The 21,624-nt window shown below is 38.7% G+C and overlaps 2 protein-coding genes and 1 long non-coding RNA gene across 4 annotated transcripts; 1 reads left to right on the top strand and 2 right to left on the bottom strand.

Annotated features, from left to right (window-relative positions):
• Positions 1 to 564: 564 nt before the first annotated feature.
• On the bottom strand, positions 565 to 5,309 carry LOC119727227 (zinc finger protein 431-like). The gene is made up of 2 exons (XM_038199092.1): positions 4,295 to 5,309; positions 565 to 1,841 (listed from the first exon to the last, which is right to left on the bottom strand). The coding sequence occupies exons 1-2, from the start codon at positions 5,022 to 5,024 to the stop codon at positions 829 to 831; spliced, it is 1,743 nt and encodes a 580-aa protein (XP_038055020.1). The 5' UTR covers positions 5,025 to 5,309; the 3' UTR covers positions 565 to 828.
• Positions 5,310 to 6,235: 926 nt separating this feature from the next.
• Positions 6,236 to 12,567, bottom strand: LOC119727205 (zinc finger protein 850-like). 2 transcript variants are annotated; one of them, XM_038199067.1, is made up of 2 exons: positions 12,547 to 12,567; positions 6,236 to 10,162 (listed from the first exon to the last, which is right to left on the bottom strand). In XM_038199067.1, exon 2 carries the CDS (start codon positions 10,011 to 10,013, stop codon positions 8,745 to 8,747), a length of 1,269 nt encoding a protein of 422 aa, XP_038054995.1. In that variant the 5' UTR covers positions 10,014 to 10,162; positions 12,547 to 12,567; the 3' UTR covers positions 6,236 to 8,744. The 2 variants fall into 2 exon arrangements, with proteins under 2 accessions (XP_038054995.1, XP_038054994.1); XM_038199066.1 differs by lacking the exon at positions 12,547 to 12,567 and adding an exon at positions 12,015 to 12,113.
• A 784-nt stretch (positions 12,568 to 13,351) lies between these two features.
• On the top strand, positions 13,352 to 19,177 carry LOC119728569. Its single transcript, XR_005271078.1, has 3 exons — positions 13,352 to 13,669; positions 14,853 to 14,893; positions 18,693 to 19,177. It is a non-coding gene; the product is annotated as an uncharacterized LOC119728569 (long non-coding RNA).
• The last annotated feature ends 2,447 nt before the right edge of the window (positions 19,178 to 21,624 follow it).

Raw genomic sequence — 21,624 nt, 5'->3', positions numbered from 1 at the left:
TCTCCTTCCATTAAAGACCAACCTTGTGATTGTGTGTGCATTCCTTTGATAATGTAAACCGAGTACGTATGTATATTCTTAATTCAAAATGCATGATTGTGTAGGATAGAGCTGATGAGATCGTAATGCTCTTCTTGAAAATCTGAGAGAAGTTATCTCGAAAAATTTAACACTGTAATTCAAAGTTGGTCCATGCGTTTGGACTATTAAAAAAAAAGGGCACTGGATGTTTATATTTAATCATTTAAGACAATAGACCTTTATCATACTTCCACCATTTTAGTCATGTGCCCTGTAACAGTACTGAATGATAATGTTTTTGTGCAAAAAGGAACCAGACTATTTTTCCTTCCAGCCTCGCTTTGGTTACATTGATCTGAATGGGAAAAAAATCAAGATGGCCGCAACATGATAATGGTTTATAGAAGACTGTGAAGACACCTTCAATTTAGGTGAAACTTCAAAAGGCAAATTCCATTTCATTGCTATCTGAAGTCTCTATCATGAGTTTATAGGTAAAAAAGAGGAGTACATGTAAGTGGGTGAAATCTGACACACAATCACTTATTTGTTTGAATAAACTTGGTGAAAAAGTTTGATAAAAACTCCATATCTAAATAAAATCCTTATCCTTCTTATAAGGAATTTTGTAAAAGCAAGGAAGAAAAAAATTGCAGCTAGTAAGTAAATTACAAACCAAGTTGCTGTGTTTTGATTTAATATACAACAACAACAGCAACAACTTGGCTGTGTATCATAATAGAATTATGGTGTAAAATGCCCTCCTAGAATGTCTGTTTAAAATTGTAATGGCTTTTGCAAGAGAAATCATGCAGTGTCTTCAGACTGATCAGAGTTCTGGCTTTTGTCTTCAGTTTCTTCCGGTTTATGACGTCTGATGCGATGTTTGGCCAGACCATATTTCAGAGAAAACGACTTGCCACAATCCTCACACAAGAACGGCTTGACGTGGGTGTTCCTGTGGTTGGTCATTCCCCGCTTGTTGGTGAAGGCCAGGTTGCAGATGTTACAGACGAACGGTTTCTTCATTAAGTGCACCTTGCGGTGATGGGCAAAATGGGACTGCTGGCTGAAGGACATGCCGCAGGTTTTGCACACCAGGCTGTTGCGACTGTGAACAACCTGATGGGTTTTGAGGCGACTTGCCTGTGCAAACCCTTTGTTACAGATGCTGCAGACGTACGGCCGGCTTCCCGTGTGACTCCTCTTGTGGACATTCAACTGGGTAATAGTACAGAATGCCTTATCACAAATGTCGCATTTGTTCGGTCTCTCTCCTGCGTGGGCTGACCTCATGTGCTGTGACAAATGGAACCTGTGCTCATAGGCCTTGTGACAAATATCGCAGGTGTAATTTTTCTCCCTGGCATCTCCCAAATGGATCTTCTCGTGCCTTTTCATACTGCACTCTTGCGAGAAGGACATGCCGCAAGTGGGACACGCAAAAGGTTTCTCCCCAGTGTGGATTCGAATGTGGCGGACCTGATGTTTTTCTGTTTTAAAGACTTTGTCGCATACGGAGCAAGGGTATACACGCCTGCCACTTATATTAACGGGAGGTGTTGCTGATGCTGCGGGAGACGTTGCTGATACTGCGGTTGGAATGGTGTTCCGGAAAGTAGTCCCCGGTGGGAAGCACTTCTTCAGTTCGGACATGGCAGATCTTCTTGATTTGTGGCTCTTCTTCTGGTGCTCCTCAAATTCTGGATTGTTCAGGAAGGCCTTCCCACAGATCATGTTGCAGAAATAAATGCACGACGGGCTAGCATCTTTTGAGGTTGACGCCATGATGGACTGCAGGCAGATGTAGTTGTACAGATCTGCAATTGTTCAATGGGTCAAAGTTTCAATACTTGTCTACGGTATGGTACTGGTGTAGCTCTACTGAGTGGAGCGTTGAACTACGGAACCCTCCATGGGTACCATAGTTCAATGTTCCACTCAGTAGAGCTAGTACTGGTGGTGACAATACTATAGATTATACTGATTACTTACCCCTAGAACTATGGGTATTACTCGTAATAATGATCACTTTCTGATGGCTGTAGGCCTAAGTCACTGAAGGCAAGCCTGCCCTTGTGAAGGGGAAAAATTAGTGATGGCCAGATATGGAAATCTTTCCCAACATTATTTCCCAGGTCTTCAGGAGTTATTAAAATTCTCTCGAAATAACATTCTTTAACATGCTACATTGTTAATGCAAATTGCCGGTTACAGCATGGAGGAATAAAAACACATGGCTACATACAGTCAATGACCATGACAGTCGCTCGCCGGCGCGGCGCGGCGCGGCCATGCGCCACACACATGACACACGATAATCACAACTCGAACGACAAAATATTTGCAGTAAATCGAGTAACATTTTCCAACTTGTACAGATGCCCCAGGTATAAATAAGATGACAGTGTGACGAATGAATACCCACCTACAGCAGATTGTAAATTGGGCAAAATTGATATTTTAAAGCTGTATTTAACCGTGGTTTTCGGAAGATTTTAAGACAGAACACTGAAAATAGATGTATTACTTGAGTAGTCCGATCGGTAGAGGGCGCTATATATGCAAGAGCCGAGAACCCGAAATAAGGGGCGGGGCAGGAGGGGTGAGTCATTGGGGGGGGGGGGGGTTAAATTGTATTACACGCCAATCTTGTGGTTTATCAAGAAATAAATCCCGATTGAAAAAAAATGGTGAAGACACTATCCATCAGCTTTTCAAGGTGCTAAAGGACAGGAAAAAACAATAAATAATAATGTACTTCCAAATGTTTTTTTGTTGGGGGGGGGGGGGGGAATGGGATTGTTAACTTGTATAAGCCAGTCTTGTGATTTATCAAGAAATAAATAATCCCAATTCGAAATGAAAAACAAATGTGAAGACACTATCCATCAACATCTCAAGGTGCTAAAGGACAGGAATAAACAATAATCACGACAGGAATTGTACTTCCAAATTTTGCAATTGAAATTTATTTGGAGCAAATACTGTAAATATTCCCAATGTGTAACAAACTGATTGTCCGAAAATTAAATACTTGAATAGATGATATTCAAATTAGCATTGAAGCCAAGGCTCTCAGTGTGAAGCCATTGTATGAATTGAGGGCTTTTTTTTTTATTCCTCTCAACAAAAGACAGCACCGAGGCCCTTGCTTTCAGCGCCAAGTTGAAATCGTCTCTAGCAACCAATCTATTATATCTTGTAATAATAAATATTATACCTTTCAACTTGATTTTTAAGAATCCATGTAATTTTAAAAAGAGCAAACTTTACCACTCCCAACCTTAAAAAGGCTTCGGACAGACTAGTACGCTGTGCTGATGTTTGAGCACAATACCATGCCTTTAAACTCAAGATAGTAAGAAAAACTTGATGATTTAAGAAAAGAAAGGCGTTTCAGGAAAAACTATTCGGAGAAAAAGTGTGCATCATATCACTGTATCATCATCACTTGCCACACTTGCTCATGTGCATTTGTAGCATACAGTGAAAGAACCAAATAGACTTAAATCCTAATTATTTTCAAACCAAAAGTTTTAAAAATCTAGATTAAAATAATTCTTGATATTTGGAAAAACTGAGTCCAATTCTAGGGTAAATTGTGGTACTTTTCATCTGATATAATTGCACATGAAGACTTATGCCTACTTTATGTATGCACTAGTTTCAAATAACTGGGTATTCAATTATTTTAACTTGGACTAAAGGCAATCGCACACTATACGATCCGACAATGCCCTGACTGCTGACTTGAATGAGTCTTTTTCCCTTCCTTTTGAATGCCACCTTGTAAATTTCAGTTCTCAATTCAGATAGCACATAACACTGTCTCTTAATCATCATCAATGTCACTATGATGAAGAGTTCCTTTTTTCAAGTAAACAAGAGTGTGCCAATAAAAAAAGTTTTTTTTTCCGTTTCTACTTAGGCACGGAGCACTGAATGCAATCTTATTCAACCTCATCAATATACATATTGGTCATTCTATACACTTAAGGTCCAAAGTGTGACATTTGTTCTGTCCCTACATTGCCTTGGTACTTTGTAATTTACCATTCAAGTAGAAAAATGACTTCCAATTATTTTTTTACTTGTTGGATAGTTTGCTATTCATTGTCACTCTTGGAGGGTGACTGCATTAAGGAGTGCATCAGAATCATAGATGTCAGATTTAACAGGGATAGGAAAACAGTGGACCCCAAAAGTTTTAAATGACCAGTATGAGAATATTAAGCAGCAAATCTAAAAAACTCTGACAATCTCTTTTCTTAGACGTGCACGTCTTGATGCTTTTTAAGACTAGATCCCTGAGAGAAGGCCTTGCCGCAAACTTCACAGAGGAATGGCCTGTCCTTTGAGTGGGTCATCTGGTGACTTCTCAGCCCACTGCTGCTGGTGAAGGGCTTTCCACAAACGTCACACACAAATGGTTTCTCTCCGGTGTGACCTCTCTGGTGACTGGCCAGGCTGTGCTTCATCGTGAAGCCCTTGCCGCAGGTGTCGCACACAAACGGTTTCTTTGCTTGAGCGTCGTCACCGTGCTTCTGCACGCGATGGCTGCTGAGTTGGCTCCCACACATGTAGGCCTTGCCGCACGCGTCGCAAACAAACGGCCTCTCTCCCGTGTGGCGCCTCCTGTGGATGGTTAAATGGCTGCTGTGGCTGAAGGCTTTGTCGCAGAAGTCGCACTGGAAGGGTCTCTCGCCGGTGTGGCTGCGGAGATGGATCTCCATGGTGTCCAGGCGCAGGAAGGCCTTGCCGCAGACTGGGCACATGAACCATTTCACTCTGTCCTCGGCCAAGTGAGCCTTGCGGTGGCATTCCAGGGTGATCTCTCGCGTGAAAGCTTTATCACACAAGTCACAGGCAAACACTTTCTCGTCTTTGTGGGCTTGTAGGTGCCGCTCGTAACTGTATCTATAGGAGTAGACTTTCCCACAAGTGTCACAAGTCAGTGGTGTTACCTTACTGTCCCCTGATGATGAATTGGTGGCAGACATGGTGATTCAGCAGTTATGTATATAGATGCACTTCTTATCAAAACTGTGCGGTAGTGGCCCTAGGTTTGATACACAGTCCGACAAGACCTTTCCACAAAATGTCGCAGACAAATGGTCCTTTTCATCGCAAAATTCTGTAAATGACCTGGTAGAATTTGGCCCTCATTCCAGTTGTTTGGTTGGTGGTGTGGGTGCCCCTCTAGGCTAAGTTCCTTAAATTGTTTTTTTCCCAACGTGATGAGTGGAAGAAGGCCTTAGTTTCTTCTGAAAAGGTACCTTTTTTTGTCTGAAAGAAAAAAAAAAATGATATGAGCAAGCTTCATCCTTCATAGACCCTCTTCTGGAAAAACCAATGAATTGGACTTCATCATTTAAAATAAATCATGCTTGCCAAATGAGTTTGTCAACAATTGTGGTAAAAACTGGAGGAGGGAATACGTATGGTTACCCCCTAGAACTATGGGTATTAGTGTAATACCCATAGTTCGGGGGGTAAGTACGGTACCATCCAAAACACCACACCAGGTCAAGTCTCTCTCTTTCTGATTAAATTATCATATGCAGATTGATTCTTCTTAAATCAGAAAGGATAACATTTGTATTGTGTGCTTAATAAGTTAATGCTTAACTTGCTTCAAAGTATCGTTTTACAGATAAAAGTACAGATAGGATAATCACACTGCTTCAATCAAATTGTGCACAAAATCCCATAGCCATGATAGCGGTGCAGGCCGCAGGTTCAGTTTTATTTGCCGTGATCGCGCAGAAATATCTTTCTCCGCAAACATATTTATCACATAAAATAGACGGATTTTATGGGTTAATGAAGTCAATATTCACTGTAAAGAAACTCTTTCATTCTCGCCTTCAAAAATCCAGAATTTCGCCCAGCCTTTCCATTGATGTGGTGGTCGAATCGTTGTTTACTTTTATTAGCAATTTAAGAGCGCCCTCAATAGTTAACAAAGCGCAAGGTACACGTAAATGTGAGTTTTTAATCTTCGGCTTCGTTTCAGCTTCGGGATTAAATTTCATTGAAAAAAAATTAAAGGTCAGGTGCACTTTCGTGTTGTTTTCTCCCTATGGTAAACGATCATGTTATGGCTATTTAATTTATTAAAAAATAAAGAACAAAAGAATCTATCCAAGCAGAACCTTGTGATTAATATTTAATCACTCCAGAATAAATAAATAAATAAAATAACCGACCGTATGTTACATGTCGAAGGTATGTTTTTATTTTTTTCCTTTTACAGCATTTTTTTCTTCATTTCAGACAAAATCGTAAGACAGAATTTAAACATGTTGAAAAAAAAAGAAAGAAAAAAAATCATTAAAATTAGGACTTAAATGTACTATCCCTTTTGTAAAAATGACAACAAAATATTTAATCACAAATTAAGATGAATTTCTTCTTTTTTCCTTCATTAATGCAAAAGCAGAGAAGTTTGCAAGAAAATGTGGATTAATACCTTTGACAATTTTTCAACTACAGATACAAATTATGGGTATGAATTGTGACAATACATATTCCTGAGTAGCATAAATACTAAAACTTCCCTTTTCTCCTAAAATGCCATGCATCTTTTAGCTGAAAATTGCAATTAAAAGGATTTTTTTTTGTTCTCTTCAACACTTACTTTTCACAGCACAATATAAATACACTATAACAAATAGTTTTAAACATAATTCTAATGTGACACATATAAGAAAGAAATGTGTTACTTGTGCTGTGCACATCATTGTTGTTTTTAAATACAACTGCATAATTATACAAAGATGAGCACATTTTTTGTACTCATTATTAGATACACTGTATGCACACTTTATTGTACAGATATTCCCATTCATATATACAATGTATGTCCTTGTGAATTCCTATTTTTCATATATTTAAAAACGAAATAATCTTTCTCAATTTTTTTCTCAATAATGATAAAATGATATTATTATCTCCTGATAATTATAAAATTTGATTTATTTGATTCGTCAGTTTTTGTGCTTTTCCCAATATAAAAGATTACAAGACATAAAAGTGGACATAAATGGGATACAATTACTACTTTTGTTTTTGTATCAAAATACAAAAGACGTTATAAAATATTTTGCACCGAGCCAAACTCAAGGGAATATTGCAAATATTTTCTGATATCACGATCTTGGTGGGTTTTTATAGTACGGCGAATAGGTGATAAGATTGTGCCTGGATGATAAAAGCATGGCATTTGGCAAAGCAGTCAGAGTATGTCATGAGAAAGATATTTGGCTATAGGGCCATCGCAGATTTGTCCTTTAAAAAATATAGGTAGAACAAGCAATGGCAGCCATTTTGAAAATTGCTTGTTATTCTACCTATATTTTTCAAAGGACGAATCTGCAATGGCTCGCAAGCCAAATATCTTTCTTAAGACATACCCTGACTGTGTGCCAAATGCCATGCTTGTATCGTCAAAGGCACTTGTAATTCCCCCAAATATTCCCCCTATTTGCCCCACTATGATGCATTATCAAGAAAGTAAAACATTTATTGTAATTAATTACTGCATTACGCATGATACAAAATAACAACACTGCATGTAAGCTACAATCCATTATACTTCACACATTATCTGACAGAAGAACTGAAATTTGAAAATTTCACAGGTGATGCGCTGAGAACTACACAATACATGTATATCGTACATGTTCATAAACTATGCATTAATCTATAAATTGAATTAAAGAATTTAAACATTAAAATCTTGACTATTGTCGACTTGATTATTCTAATCTTGATTATCTTAAACATCAATCTAATATTAGTGCAGCACAGGAAATGAACTTCAAAAGCTGTTGAAATCTAATCTAATCCCAGCTTGCTTGAGTGACAATAAAATAGAGTAGAAATGTTCTGTATTTCATAATGCTGACATATGTTTGGGCAAATTGGGCAAATTCACATTGACAAAGTATTCATATAATTATACCCAGTCGTCTTCAGTACATATCGTACAAAAAATATATCTTAGCCAAGGGTAGTGGATGTTGGTTCTAAATTGCTTCCCGGACTCTGCACTATCTGGGCAAATTTGGACACATGATGACTGTATACTCATGAGGCCCCCGGCAATGGCGAAAGCATTGTGCAAGCTATTGTGATGGATTGTCTGAACAATAGCTAGCGCAATGCTTTCGCCACTGAAGGGGGCCTTCGCGATAGAATTGACAGCGGGCCCGGATTGGTCTATCAGGATATGAAGAAGATCAACAAAATCTTAAATAAAAGAACAACATAATTAAAGTGTTCGGTTGGACAAATGCCTATGCAAGCCAAAGCGAAGATGGCAAGATTGTGTACTTGAAAGGGAAAATATTAAAATGTAAGAATTCAGGTCAAATAAAGGTCGAATTGTGTACATGGTAATGGTTGACTTTACACAAAGGAAAGACAGGCCATGTAGTTTTAAATTTTGGGGTCAAACAAAGAAAACAACACATATTAGGTTTGAAATGTGACAAATGCGCTTTCCTCTAAGGATCCTTGAAAAATTGGCAATGATCAACATACGTACAAATGTATATACATACGTATATAACCAGTAAAAATGACCAAACATTAGTAAATACTTCTAGTTAGTGTAACACAAGCTTTTCTTCGGATATTGCCCAATGCGTACAATGTACATGTACCCTGTAAAGTTTCTATCCCAAGTGCTTGGAGTTGTGTTTCCTGAGTTCAGTTCAGATCTGGTCACAAACGGATGGTTCCTGTATGGTGTGGGCGCCCTCTTGGATGTCGAGTCGTGTTTCCTGCGTAAAGGCCTGGCTACAGGTTTCAGAGAAGAGTTGTTTCGGTTCAGTGTGGGACCGTGCATGACACTCCAGAGTCCACAAGTATGGGAAAGCTTTGCCGCAACGATCGCACACATACGGTCTCTCCGGAAAGTGGATCCTCTGATAACGCTCCAGGTTCCACTTGTGAGAGAAAACTTCGCAGCAAAAATCTCGGACATGATGTTTTACTTTGAGGGGACTCAAGTGAAGTACTTCTATGGAGAGGTCGTCACAAGAACCACGCGCCAATTGTTTAGCTTTCGAAGAAGTGACTTGTACTTGCAGCTGGGTCCTGGCATTGCTGTTTTGTTGAATGTCGTTTTTCTCATGAACGTGAACGACATTTGGGACAGGTTTGTCTCTGGCGCACACTTTCTCATGATGCTCTGCACTAGTTTCCTGGGAGTTTTTTCCATGAGAGCTGCTAGCAATTTGTTCCTCTTCACTGTGTGCATCCAGTTGGTGACGTTTCAGTTTAGATTTTACAGGGAAGGCCCTGCCACACAAGTCGCAGACGTACGGTTTCTCACCAGTGTGTTTCCTGTCGTGTTTCCGCAGATTGCTGGCTCGGGTGAATGATTTGCCACAAACATCACAAACGAATTGTTTCCCGCTCACACTGGTACAATGCTGATGCTGGAGATTGGCTTGAGCGGGGAAAACCTCGCCGCAAGTGCTGTAAAATGGCAGTTTCTTTTTGTCTTTCTTTACTTCGGTTTGTTTTGTGTCTTCCATGTGGGCAACTCTGTGCCGCTTCAGGCTGCTTTCCTGAGTGAAACTGTTGCCACAGATGTCACAGGAGAACAACTTCTTTTCGCCGGTATGGACACTCCGGTGCCATTTGAGTTTTGCTCGATTGGGGAAACTCTTGCCACAAATATGGCACGATAGAGCCTTCTTTTTGTCACCGTGGCGCACTCGGTGACGTCGTAGGCTGCTCTCCTGCGTGAAGGAGTTGCCGCAGGTCTTGCACAGGAAGGGTTTCTGTCCCGTGTGGATCCTCAAGTGAGTCCTGAGGCTGTTTGCCTGGATGAACGTCTTGTCGCAGACCGTGCACAGGAACGGGGCCTGGCCTGTGTGGTATCTGTGGTGACGCTGGAGGGTGGCCATCAGAGGGAACGCTTTGCCACATATGCCGCAAACGAAGGGCTTGTCGCTATCTTCTGATGCTGACATTGCGGACTATTTTGACACAAGGGCTCCAAAACACAAAAAGAAGGTAACTTCCTGTATGAAACTCTTGGATGTGGTTTTGTCCCTCGTTCTTATCACCCCATGGATGTCCAGTTTAACAGGTGCTTGTCTTGGTACAACTGAAGCGATTTCTGTTTTGGGAAAAAGATAAGAAAGTAAATTAATTTTAACATCAGGACAAAAACATAGCAATTTGTTACGCTGCTACCAAGGTCTTTTGTATTTAATTCTCCAAAAGTAAGACCACAGCCATACAGCCAATCTCCACCCAGGAGTAAACCTGCGATGGACTAGCATCCCATCCAGGGGGAATAGAAATCTGCTCAGTCATTTCGTGTAACTGAAACCGGAGATAAATGCCGGCCTGATGGGCCACAGTGGCTCCTGACACTGTGACGGCTTTAATTTAGATTTTTGGATTTTTGGATAGATTTTTGGTCCAGAACAGGAATAAAATATCTTCTACTCTGGCTGACAGATTCCAGCTTCACGACTGAGTCAATAATCCAATAACTGGTTATTGCTCATCTCATATGAATACATCATCATAAAATTGATTTTGTGCAAAGAGGACAGGGTGTTGATTTTTGAGCGATTTTATATACAGTAAAATCAAATTCCAAACACAGTTTTAAAGAACTATTGAAATGCATTGATCAGTGTGGACTTGCAACTGCATGGTTCCAAGTGAAAAAAATGGGTATATTTTACCAATGTTGTGGTAAATTATTATAATTTTATAAACTAGGCAGTAAGCTACAGTCTAGCCCCACTAGTGTGGCCGTCGGTATGCTGCGCTGAACCCAAGGCCACACACCGTGGTCTGCACACTACTGAGGACGTTTTCATAATTTCAACAGCGAATTTCTTACATATGGTTGTATTCTACGATGTCCCAACTTTCACTTCTGGGATGCTTGGGTGTAATGATGTTCAATTTTCCAAGATATTCTTGAATCTTTCTGGAGCCCATATGCACTCGTGAAACGTCTGGTGATGGCAGCCATTTTGAATGTGACAAGAGATGACCTCAAGCTGTGACGTCGCGTTTATGCAAATTGCTTGTCGAGCGAGGGCGCGAGTTGCAAATGCGACGGCTGTTTCCTGTACCATGCATTTATCGTCTGGGGGCCACGTGCACTGATCTCTATTCAGGATCTACGGCACAGGAAACAGCCGTCGCATTTGCAACTCGCGCCCTCGCTCGACAAGCAATTTGCATAAACGCGACGTCACAGCTTGAGGTCATCTCTTGTCACATTCAAAATGGCTGCCATCACCAGACGTTTCACGAGTGCATATGGGCTCCAGAAAGATTCAAGAATATCTTGGAAAATTGAACATCATTACACCCAAGCATCCCAGAAGTGAAAGTTGGGACATCGTAGAATACAACCATATGTAAGAAATTCGCTGTTGAAATTATGAAAACGTCCTCAGTAGTGTGCAGACCACGGTGTGTGGCCTTGGGTTCAGCGCAGCATACCGACGGCCACACTAGTGGGGCTAGCTACAGTCTAGACCCACTAACTGGGGGTTCAGCTACGGTCCGGATCATGCGGATGGAACTAAAACATTCAAGAACTTTATAATTAAATTATAATCATGCATGTTAACTTTGGATCATGTTTTGAATTATGTGACTCCTTTAAAGTTAAAGCTACCCCCCCCCCCAATAAATTATATATTACTGAAGCACCCATTCCAGACAATGTGAAGGTGTATTTATGGTAAGGCTTTGTTCGATTGTTGATGTTGCATTATAAATTTTTATGTTTAAATGCCGTCTGGTATGCGCACACGTGCAATACTATAGGCTAGATGTTCAGATGTTCCTGTTGTGTTGGGTTTACAAAATTACATACTCGCAAGTTATAAAATTAATTCCGAAAAAGCATGATCAATCTGATGCCTACCTAAATATTAGACAAACTAGTTATACGCTGAACCAATAATTAATACAAATTTGGAAAGTAGGCCTACCTCAAGTCGAAGTACAAAGATTGTTTTCCTTCCTCAACGTACGGCCCCGGACGAGGAGGAACGCTGATCGTAAATGTGAAGGATTTTTATTGTCGAAAGAGGGCGGTGTTGCACTTTAGCGGGCCGCCGAAACTTTTTAGTGTGCGGCGTAAAAACCTGGGCGCACTTCGATGTTTTCCCCGACTTTCCTCATGCAGTCGCAGTGTTACCAAACTTCTTTGCTAACAAACTTCAAATTCACTCAGTGAAATACTGGCACTTTTACCTTAATATTGTTTTCTGTTGAACCTTTGTGAACAATTTCAGTGACAGTGACCCATCCGTCTGAAATTAAAAAACGATGGCGTCCGGGAATTTGGCACAAATTCGGCTGACTTGTTACCTAACGGGGCGCACTTAATCACAAAATTCCAAGTTTACATTTCAGAATTTCTAAATTATAGCTATAGTCCATCATTTGTAATTTGTGCATTTTGTTCGTTTGAAGCAACAAAAGTGTTCAAAATCTAATGAAGGATACTGAGCAACTAACCTGATGAAGTTTCAGCTAAGCTTCAACTGTGCATTCCGAGAAAAGCAGCATTCTAAGATCTCAATTTCAAATCAAAAGTTACTGAATCATGTTTTGAATTGCAGCTATACGCGACGTCGCGCACTGATCCGACGAATTATAACAACCGCGCACGCGTGTGCGTCGTTCCAATACTTGCGCGCGCTGCGCTGAATAACAAAACGAACTACTAATTTAAATTTTCCTACGGTGCTTCTTAAGAATCACCGTTGGAAATGCCTTCTTTCGTTGATTACTTCAAAATGACAGCTTCCCAGAAAGAATAATTTCACAGGGAGTTTAGTTCCCTTACTATCTTTCAACTAAGTTTGTTTTTCAACAATAATTACGCCAGTTACTTTTCGGATGGCTGCAAATGATGGACTATAGCTTTAACCATTATTATCTCTACTCACACACCCAACTAAAAGTTTGTCTGAAAATTATTTTCATATTTCTGGGCGCATTTTCAAAGGATTTACTGCGCGACTTCGAAACGTAAAATCGGAAAATCACGCCGAAATTAATTTCTCTGCTAGCTTTGTAACGGGTGGATAAACTCGAGATAAACGGGAACGTTTAAAGCCACGATTTTTTTTCAGGCAAAGCTTTTGCTGTAAGTCTAACAAGACGCTATAAACACCTTGTTTTTATTTAACACCTTTTCCAGCTTGCATTTTTTTTGGCCAAAAGGGGAAAACTTACTTATAAATTCGAGCTGAAAGTGGCTTTTGTTTCATCCAATCAGCAACGAGTTTGCCCACGTGCTGTGGACAAATTCCCGCCGCGCCGCATGCGCAGGGTGCACGCGTAGTTCAGGGCGGCCATGTTGAATACATGCGGTCGTGTGTATGACTACTTCAAAAAATGTTCCGGATTTATCACGTTTTTCTTGCACACAAGAACCCATAAATGTGTCTCTAAGTCCATGCTACTTTTGACCAAGTTCCTGAGGATCATGAAACTGCCTAAAGCAGTCCCATTTTTGTTGCCTAAGAAGAGAAAACCCGTCTTCCTTTTGGCCTAAAAATGAAGTCAGCAGGTCCATGAGGTCTAATTCTACCTCCATGCATGGTGGATGTATGAACATGGAGGAATGAACTAGGTAGGTACTCTGTTCCGCACTTTGCAAAGCACACGTTGCGCCATGGGGGGGGGGGGGGGGGTATACTGCCATAAATGCACACCAAAAAGCACAGCCATTTTAGCTGGTCCAGCAAAATGAAGTGCCACTACCAGTAAAAAAGGAATGGGTGAGGGGGGGGGGGGGGGGGGGGGGGTGGTGGGGGGTGGGGGTGGGGGGAGGGGGGTGGGGGAGGGATTGGGGTGGGGGAGGGAGGGGGGCCTTGCAGGGGGAGGACTCGTGGGGGGGGGGGGGTGATTTGGGGTTGGGTGAGGTTGGGGGGGGGGGGGAAGGGCAGCATTGTGCATTACATAACTTATCGTGACCTTAGTTGTTTTTCCCCCCTTTTTTCCCATTAAAAACTTTAATTACTAATTACATATTATTACTATGGACCAGAGGCTGAATACCTGAGTGGGTATGGAAAGGATTATTTATTTAACAGGTGAAAATATATTTACTCAAATACCTGATGTGGACTCTCCAATATCATTTGTCAATTTTTTTTCTCCTGAGGAAAAGAAGCATTAGTCCTTTTCTTGTTTTATCCTTTTGTATATGTTGCATGGGCCAGATACCGGTAATCCTTACTTTTAGGACACCTCTATTTTGTACGAGTTCTGTTCAAAACCGACTTTTGCAGATGACTGTCCAGTACCAAAGTGATTTTTGCAGGCTAAAGAAGTCTTTTGTCTTCAGACAAACTCATGTTAGTTATAATTTTGAAAGCACTTTCAAAGAAAATGTGACTTTCCTACCCTTTTTTGCAGTTCGCCATCTTGCTTTTTAAATTTATTTTCTGTTTGTCATCGTCGTCTTTAACCCCTCATAAATCAAAACCCTGCCCTCTTTCTACAAAATCAAACCTGCTGATATTCAAGAGGTGTCATTGCCAAATGTGTCAATAAATATCAGAATGTCACTTTTGACTTTTTGAGTGTCATTTAGTCAGCTGTTTTGGTGAGTCTTTTAACCTTATATAGGAAAGGGGTCCTAAAAGTAAGGATTACCCAGATACCAATATCGCCTGAAAGTGAAACAAAAAAGGTCAGCATTGGAAACAATTTCAGCAATAGCTTAGTTAAAAATATTTTCACTAAAAGGACCAACCAAATTGCAGGTGAGTCCTTTTTAAAAAATTGAAACTTTTGCATTCTTTTCACAGATCGGAGTTGTGTTGGTGCATCATTACCAAAGGTGACAAAGGTGAGCTTTCCCTATAACGTGGCCCACTCCATCAAACCAAGAAAAAAATCCAGGCTAATTGGGACAAATTTAGTAATTATGATGCCATTACCCTTATTTGTCAGATAAATTTTTAAAAAAGAAGGAAACATGTTAAGTTGGTAATAACTCTGCAGTAAGTTGCAGCAATCTTTGTAAGAACGCAGAAATTCATCAGATTGTGATAAATATCTGGCACAAATGTCATTTTCAGGACACTCCCAACTATGATTGTTCACTATGACTTACTGTATGTGACGTTCTGTATTTGACATGTTGATTCAATATATGGAATTTGTTGCCAGCCATTTCTGCATAAGTTCCCCCTTTTCTGAAAGTCCATCGTTGAAATGGGTCTAATCATGGATTGTTTTCTTACCATAAGTCCTTTCTTCCCAGAAATTGACCCACAAACATGCATGTAAATCAAATTTCTGCAAAACCTCACTCTGAAAATTTCCTGCCAATAGACAAATTCAAGTTCCATCCTTTCTTAGGCAATATCTGTGGTTAGGCAGAGATGGCTTTTCAGTAGTCTTTCTCGTCACAGAATTGCCAGACAAATTTGTTAGTTCTACTTCACTCAGTCATCTTGATTGAACTTCTTAATTTATATCTTAAAGCAACACATTCTATCTGCTTGATTAAATATGCCTTATATTCACATGAATTCATTTATGTACGCAGGTAAGTATTTCTTTCACTTCTCTGTCAGTTCCTACAGCACAGCTAGAAACTATTAAATCGCCGTTCAAAAGCACAAGGGTTCCTTAACTTTAAAACCAATTCCTTCCCAGGAAATGGGTTTCATGTAATCTGGCCCTGCAAAACTTCACTGTGATCCCAAAGTCAACTTCTGTTTACTTTGGCAAGTGACTTCAATTTATTTGTTGGCAATATCTGTGTCTGAAGATGGCTTTTTCCCTAGTCTTTTTCGTTACAGAATTGCCAGACAAATCTGTTAGTCCTACTTAACTCAGTCCTCTTAATTGAACTTCTTAATATCTTCAAACATTCTTTATACGCTGTGCTGCATCCAACAGTACTTCAATCCCTTTCTGCCAATGAAAACCTTCTATCTACAGTACCCTTTGACAAGTAACTTCCATTTTACTTTGTGGCAATATCTTAGATTGGAGATAGCTATATAGCCTTTCCATTACAGACTTGCCTCACATATCATGACTAGTCTCATTTCAGTCTTCTTTCAGTTCTCCTTATAACTCAAGGCAAATCTCTGTAGCCACTCTAGTCTTTATCTGCTATATTAATTTAAATATGACTTATATTCACATGAATTCATTCATGTACACAGGTAAGTATTTTCCACATTTCTCTGTCATTTCTGCACCATACAAAGAATATATTAAATTGCCGTTCCCAGAGGGGTTTCTTAACTTCAATGCCACTTTCTTCCCAGAAAATGGCCTCCATGTATTCACTTCCTGTAAAAGTTCACTGTGATCCAAATTAAATTTCTTTTTACTTTGGGAAGTAACTAAACTTACCTTTCGGCAATATCTGTATTTTGAAGATGGCTTTTCCCATAGTCTTTCTCATTACAGAATTGCCTGAAACATCTCCTTTTCTGCCCTACTTCAATCATGTTGATTGACCAAACCAATCTTTAAAGGAAATTCTCTACCCACTTAAAGCTACTGAATTGAACACCGTCAAAATACACTATGATTTCCTGTAAGCCAAGCACTTTTACACAATGACCATTTCATAATCTCTGGCCATTCTCATTATGAAATTGCCTAAGGATTAGTCTCACTTCAGTCTTAGCTGATTCCCTGCAACCCCAATGGCATTCTCTTGCCACTCTAGTCTTCTGAATTGAACACAGTTTTTATTCCAGAAATTTCATAAAGGTAAGTATTTGCTTCATACCTCTAACAATTTCTACCTCAAGTCTTGATGCTTTACAAAAACCTTTCCCTGATGTAACACGACAGAAATAAATGTTTTCAACTTTAAAGCCACTTTATTCCCAGTTATTGGCCTAAATGTACATAATTATGTTCAATTTTTGCAAAAATAATAATTAAAAAACCACCATCTGCATCCCCTAAATTTCTACCAATCATAAACATTCCCCTTCCTCCGGTGAAATAGCTGTGCTTGGAGGGGTTTAAATGTCAACAGCCTTCATTTCTCACAACAAACTTATCTGATATACCTATTACACCGAAATTTTTGATCTTTACTTTCTTTTTTCTCCATAACAGGTGGTTTACTTTTCATTCATTCATTCATTTCTTTTACTTCCTTGAGATATTATCTTTGATCCCTTTCTATCAATAGAACAATTCAATTCATGGTTTCTCTGGCAGTATCTGTGTTTTGAGATGGCTTTGTCATAGTCTTTCTCATTACAGATCTGCCGAATAGAATTTGAGATTGTTCTTTCTTATTCCAGTCGTCTTGACTGATCATCTGTAACCTTCTTTAGCCACTTCCTTGTTTAACCACTTGTTCTGTTTTATAGCTGCTGAATTTGAACAGCAGTTTTTTCACATGATTTCTTATTTCTGGCAGGTAAGTATTTGCTTCTTATATCTGGCCATTTCTTCCAAGAAAGATGGCCACTCTTTCCCTACATTTGTTCTCCTTCTGACAATGAAAAGTTCTACCGACTTTTCCTATCAGGCAATGTCTGTGTTTTTGGAGAGAGCTTTTCCATAGCCTTTCGAATTTCAAAATTGCCTGACATTGCCAAATCCCCTTTCCCCCCCTTATCTTAGCCTAGTAATCTTAACTAAATTCTCTTAAAATGTCAAGGCATTCTCTTACATATCTGCTGACTTGAAAAGCACAGGAATTCACATTATTTCCTCTGTATCAAGTCTTTCTGTCATGCATGTATCAATTTGCTATTTGGTTGTACTATGGTCCGTGAACCTGGGAAAAAAATTGAACTTGATGACCCCCGCCAATCCCCCCCCCCCCAAAAAAGAAACCCCCACTTATTTGTTTTCTTTTTTTTATGGCTCAAAATTCTATACCTCTAGTCACTGTGTCTTAACAATGCCTTTGAGCTTTCTGTCATTAGTGTTATGACTGATATCGATATCAGATATTTTAATCTATAGGCCTAACTATTAAAACAAGTCATCTTTTTTTTTAGAGTTTGTCCCACTTCCTTTTTAAAACGGTTCATCCATTACACTTTTAAGTTTTTTGTTGGCTTTAGAATTGACGTGTGCTCTTGTACCCCCTAAATTTCTCCATGACGTTTGTTTAATTGCATTGAAAAACAGTACATCTAACAGTACTAATAATTGATACAATGATTATTTAAATAGCTAAACAATCATTGCTAGTACAACATTATTAATATTTCTGATCAAGTCATGGCGGTTTTTTTTGTAGAGACAGAAATCACAAAAAGAGACCAAGCTAATTAAGACATTCTATTTTTTGAAAGACATGATATATAAACTGGTTTTGGTTTCAACACTGAATTATTTGATCAAAACATTCAGCCAGACTCAATATTTTATTTATCTCAATGAACTGTGTACTGTTCTGGTTTATTAAATGCCCATATGCATGCAACTGGCATTAGTTTGATTGAACAAGGAGTCATTTGCCTTTGACAGCATTTGTTTCAAGTGTTTGAAAAAAAAAATAATGGCTATTTTAACCTCATTATTTATAGTGGCCACCATACATTTTTAGTCAAGTAACAAATGACATATGAAAAAAGAAAGTGATTTTCCCAAATACGTGTTATAAACACAAACTCTGTTTCATTGTATTTTTATCCATGATGGAGATGAAGTGAAGAAACTGCAGACTTGGAGCCAACCAGCCAAAGATGCCGTGGTGATCATTCTGGACGTGATGCCGCCCTCGCCAATTGCAAGTCATCTCAAGAGGCCGTGTCTGGAGTCGACACTTAGGGAAGAGTAAATCCATGGCAAGCATAAACAGAGAAATATCCAAAATTGTCTTTGTTCTAAAGAGAATTTTATAAGGAAATTGGCTTTCCTTGTATTTTTGATGATCTATCATGGCTATGACAAATTATTTTAATGACTTTGAACCAAATTTAACCAAACTCTGAAAGGTAGCTTTTGAAACGTTTGGGGATTTTTTGTCAGTTTTTTTATCGAAAGATATTTTTGTCACATTAACGTTCTCATGAAACATCTCTAAATTGCCATGGATTTACTCGAAACCAAATTATGCGGGTAAAAAACTTAAGCATTTGCTTATGAGCCAGGCACATGTTGAAGGATGATTTTGAAATGAACTCTCAAAAAGTATACAGACATTTAAAAACAAAAGCTCCCAAAAAATTTGGATTTTTCCCTGACATATTTGACATTGAACAGTTGATCATGAATTGCTTGAATCTGTGTTAAAAAAAATTCAGTCACAGCAAACATCAACATGGATTCATTCAAATTTCAAATGGTAAAAATATTTGGGTACACTTGAAGACTTGCCCTCTCCTTCTGACATGCGCCTGGCTCATCATTATTTCCAAATGATTATTTAAAAATACTGGTGTAAAAGAAAAGAAAAAAGTCAAATTTAAATGAAATTGTGAACAACAATTTTCTACAATGGCACATCATGACAATATGTAAGTAATACTCCGTTCAAATTAACTTGGCAAATAATGTAAAATGCTTATTGTGAAGATTGTGTTTTTTTCTTATGGTTGATTTCTGTCATTAAATTAAATTTTACAAATGCTTTTTAATTTTGTTAGTGTCACAGCACATACGCTAACTGTTCACCTAATGGCGGCCGAAGAGGTTGTGTGAAACTTTCCCAAAACAATTAAAATAAGTGTTCATAGTGTTAATAGACTTACAATTTTTCATTCAATATTTTGCATTCCCTAGTAGACTAACTGTTTCCGCAATTATTCTGTAAATGGCTCTGCTCAGTGGTATCCAATTCTTTTTTATTTCTCCCAACCAATTTTCCATTTGGTTGTTTTATAACCAAAAAAAACTCACCAAAAAGCCCTTTTCCCCCCTCTGTATTGGGTAGAACCCTCTGCGTCTGTAACATACAAAAAGATATCTTAATAATTGTCAAGCAAAAATGCATATGAAATGTAACATTGCACTTGGAGAGCACCAGAATTTAAACGTTTGACTAGTGTGACATAACTTGTGACATTTATAGATGTCAAAGTTTTATGATTGTGTAATTTATTGTTTTGAAAAACTTGTTTACTGTTTTAATAATTTATTTACAAATATTTGCAAATATTTTGTTGTAGTTTAATTCAAGGCTCTCTATTCCACGATGCCTTGCGTGATGTGCCATTGTGTAATGTGAAAATAGTGTGATTTGTGTGTGTTGTGTTCAAGTGCCTTCATTTTGTTTTGGAAGGGGGGGGGGTGGGCTGTCACTTAATTTAAAACAATAACGGCAAGGGGGGGGGGGGAAATACTACTAGCAAAGCTTTGCAACTGCAATAAATAAGCGACTGTTTCCAGTGACCATTGATGGCGCCCTTGTCCAAAAATGCAATGAAAAACTTGCGCGCATAAAAAGGCCGATTTTGAAAAATACTAGCACCTTTTTTTTGGGTAATTTGAGAGGCTTTTGGCACAAGAGGGTGCTATCACAAATTAACAGCGGCTTAATTTAAATATTTGCAGCAACAGAGGGCGCCATCTCATTTAAAAAAAAAAGGTCATTCACTGGAAAGAGGGCGCCATTACCAATTGTTTTTTATATCAATTTTTTTGATTTGACCGTTGATGGTGTCCTCTAGTTTAAGTGTTTTGTTTGAGGTTTTGACACAAGAGGGCGCCATCACAAATTTACGCCTCGCTAATTAAAATACCTTGGGTGGTAGAGGGCGCTATCACAATTTAAAGGAATTGGTCATCCATACAAAAGAGGGCGCTGCATTCAATACAAAAGATCCTAGATAGAGGGCGCTTTAAATTTTTTAATTTAAAAAAAAAAATTATAGCGCCCCCTTGAGTTGAAAACTTTTTTAAAATGTGGTAGCGCCCTCTATTGGTCAAAATATTTTAAGAAGCACACCGTTAAATTGTAATAGCGCCCTCTTGTGCCCCAAACCTCTCAAACGAAAAACACAAGGGCGCCACCACCATCCGTAAAATAATTTGCAGATTATCAATAGACGAACATCTTGGGATGCGAAGAAACAACTTTTTTAAGAATAAGTTAGAAGAGTAGAACTGTGGAAAACTAGGCAAAAGATTACTTTGCCATTTTCATATTTCTCTTTTTGAAGATTATGATGGAATTGAGACAAAAGTTTGGGATATCAGTTTGAAAAAAAAAACCAAAGAAAGTACCGTTATCAAGTAACTTTATTCATGGAGATTATGAGAAATGCTATGTTTGACGTACTCTACCTTAAGATTTTTTATTTTAGATATGCTGAAAGTTGCTAGCGATGCGCTTTCGAACACTTCTCATTTTTTTTTGTAGGCAATATGAGTCACTCGCTGAAACTTGCCCTGTTTACAAATTATTTCATGTCAAAATTATTGTTGGATAAAAACTTGGGTTCTTTTTAATAAATTGAACTTACAATCGTTGATATATCGATAAAAGCCAAAAATGTATTGAAGTTTGTGTAATTGTTGACTGTGTTATTTAGGTTGTTTATACAAATAAATTAAGAAGAGTTACTTTTTGGCAGTCGTGGTCATTCATTGAATTGTGGTTTGTTTCGGAAATGAACCACTATGGAACTAGTA

This window comes from Patiria miniata, unplaced genomic scaffold (genome assembly GCF_015706575.1).
Source record: "Patiria miniata isolate m_02_andy unplaced genomic scaffold, ASM1570657v1 HiC_scaffold_20, whole genome shotgun sequence".
Classification (NCBI taxonomy): domain Eukaryota; kingdom Metazoa; phylum Echinodermata; class Asteroidea; order Valvatida; family Asterinidae; genus Patiria; species Patiria miniata.
The sequence above is the reverse complement of the archived record's forward strand: the minus strand, read 5'-3'. Positions and strand labels throughout refer to the sequence as shown.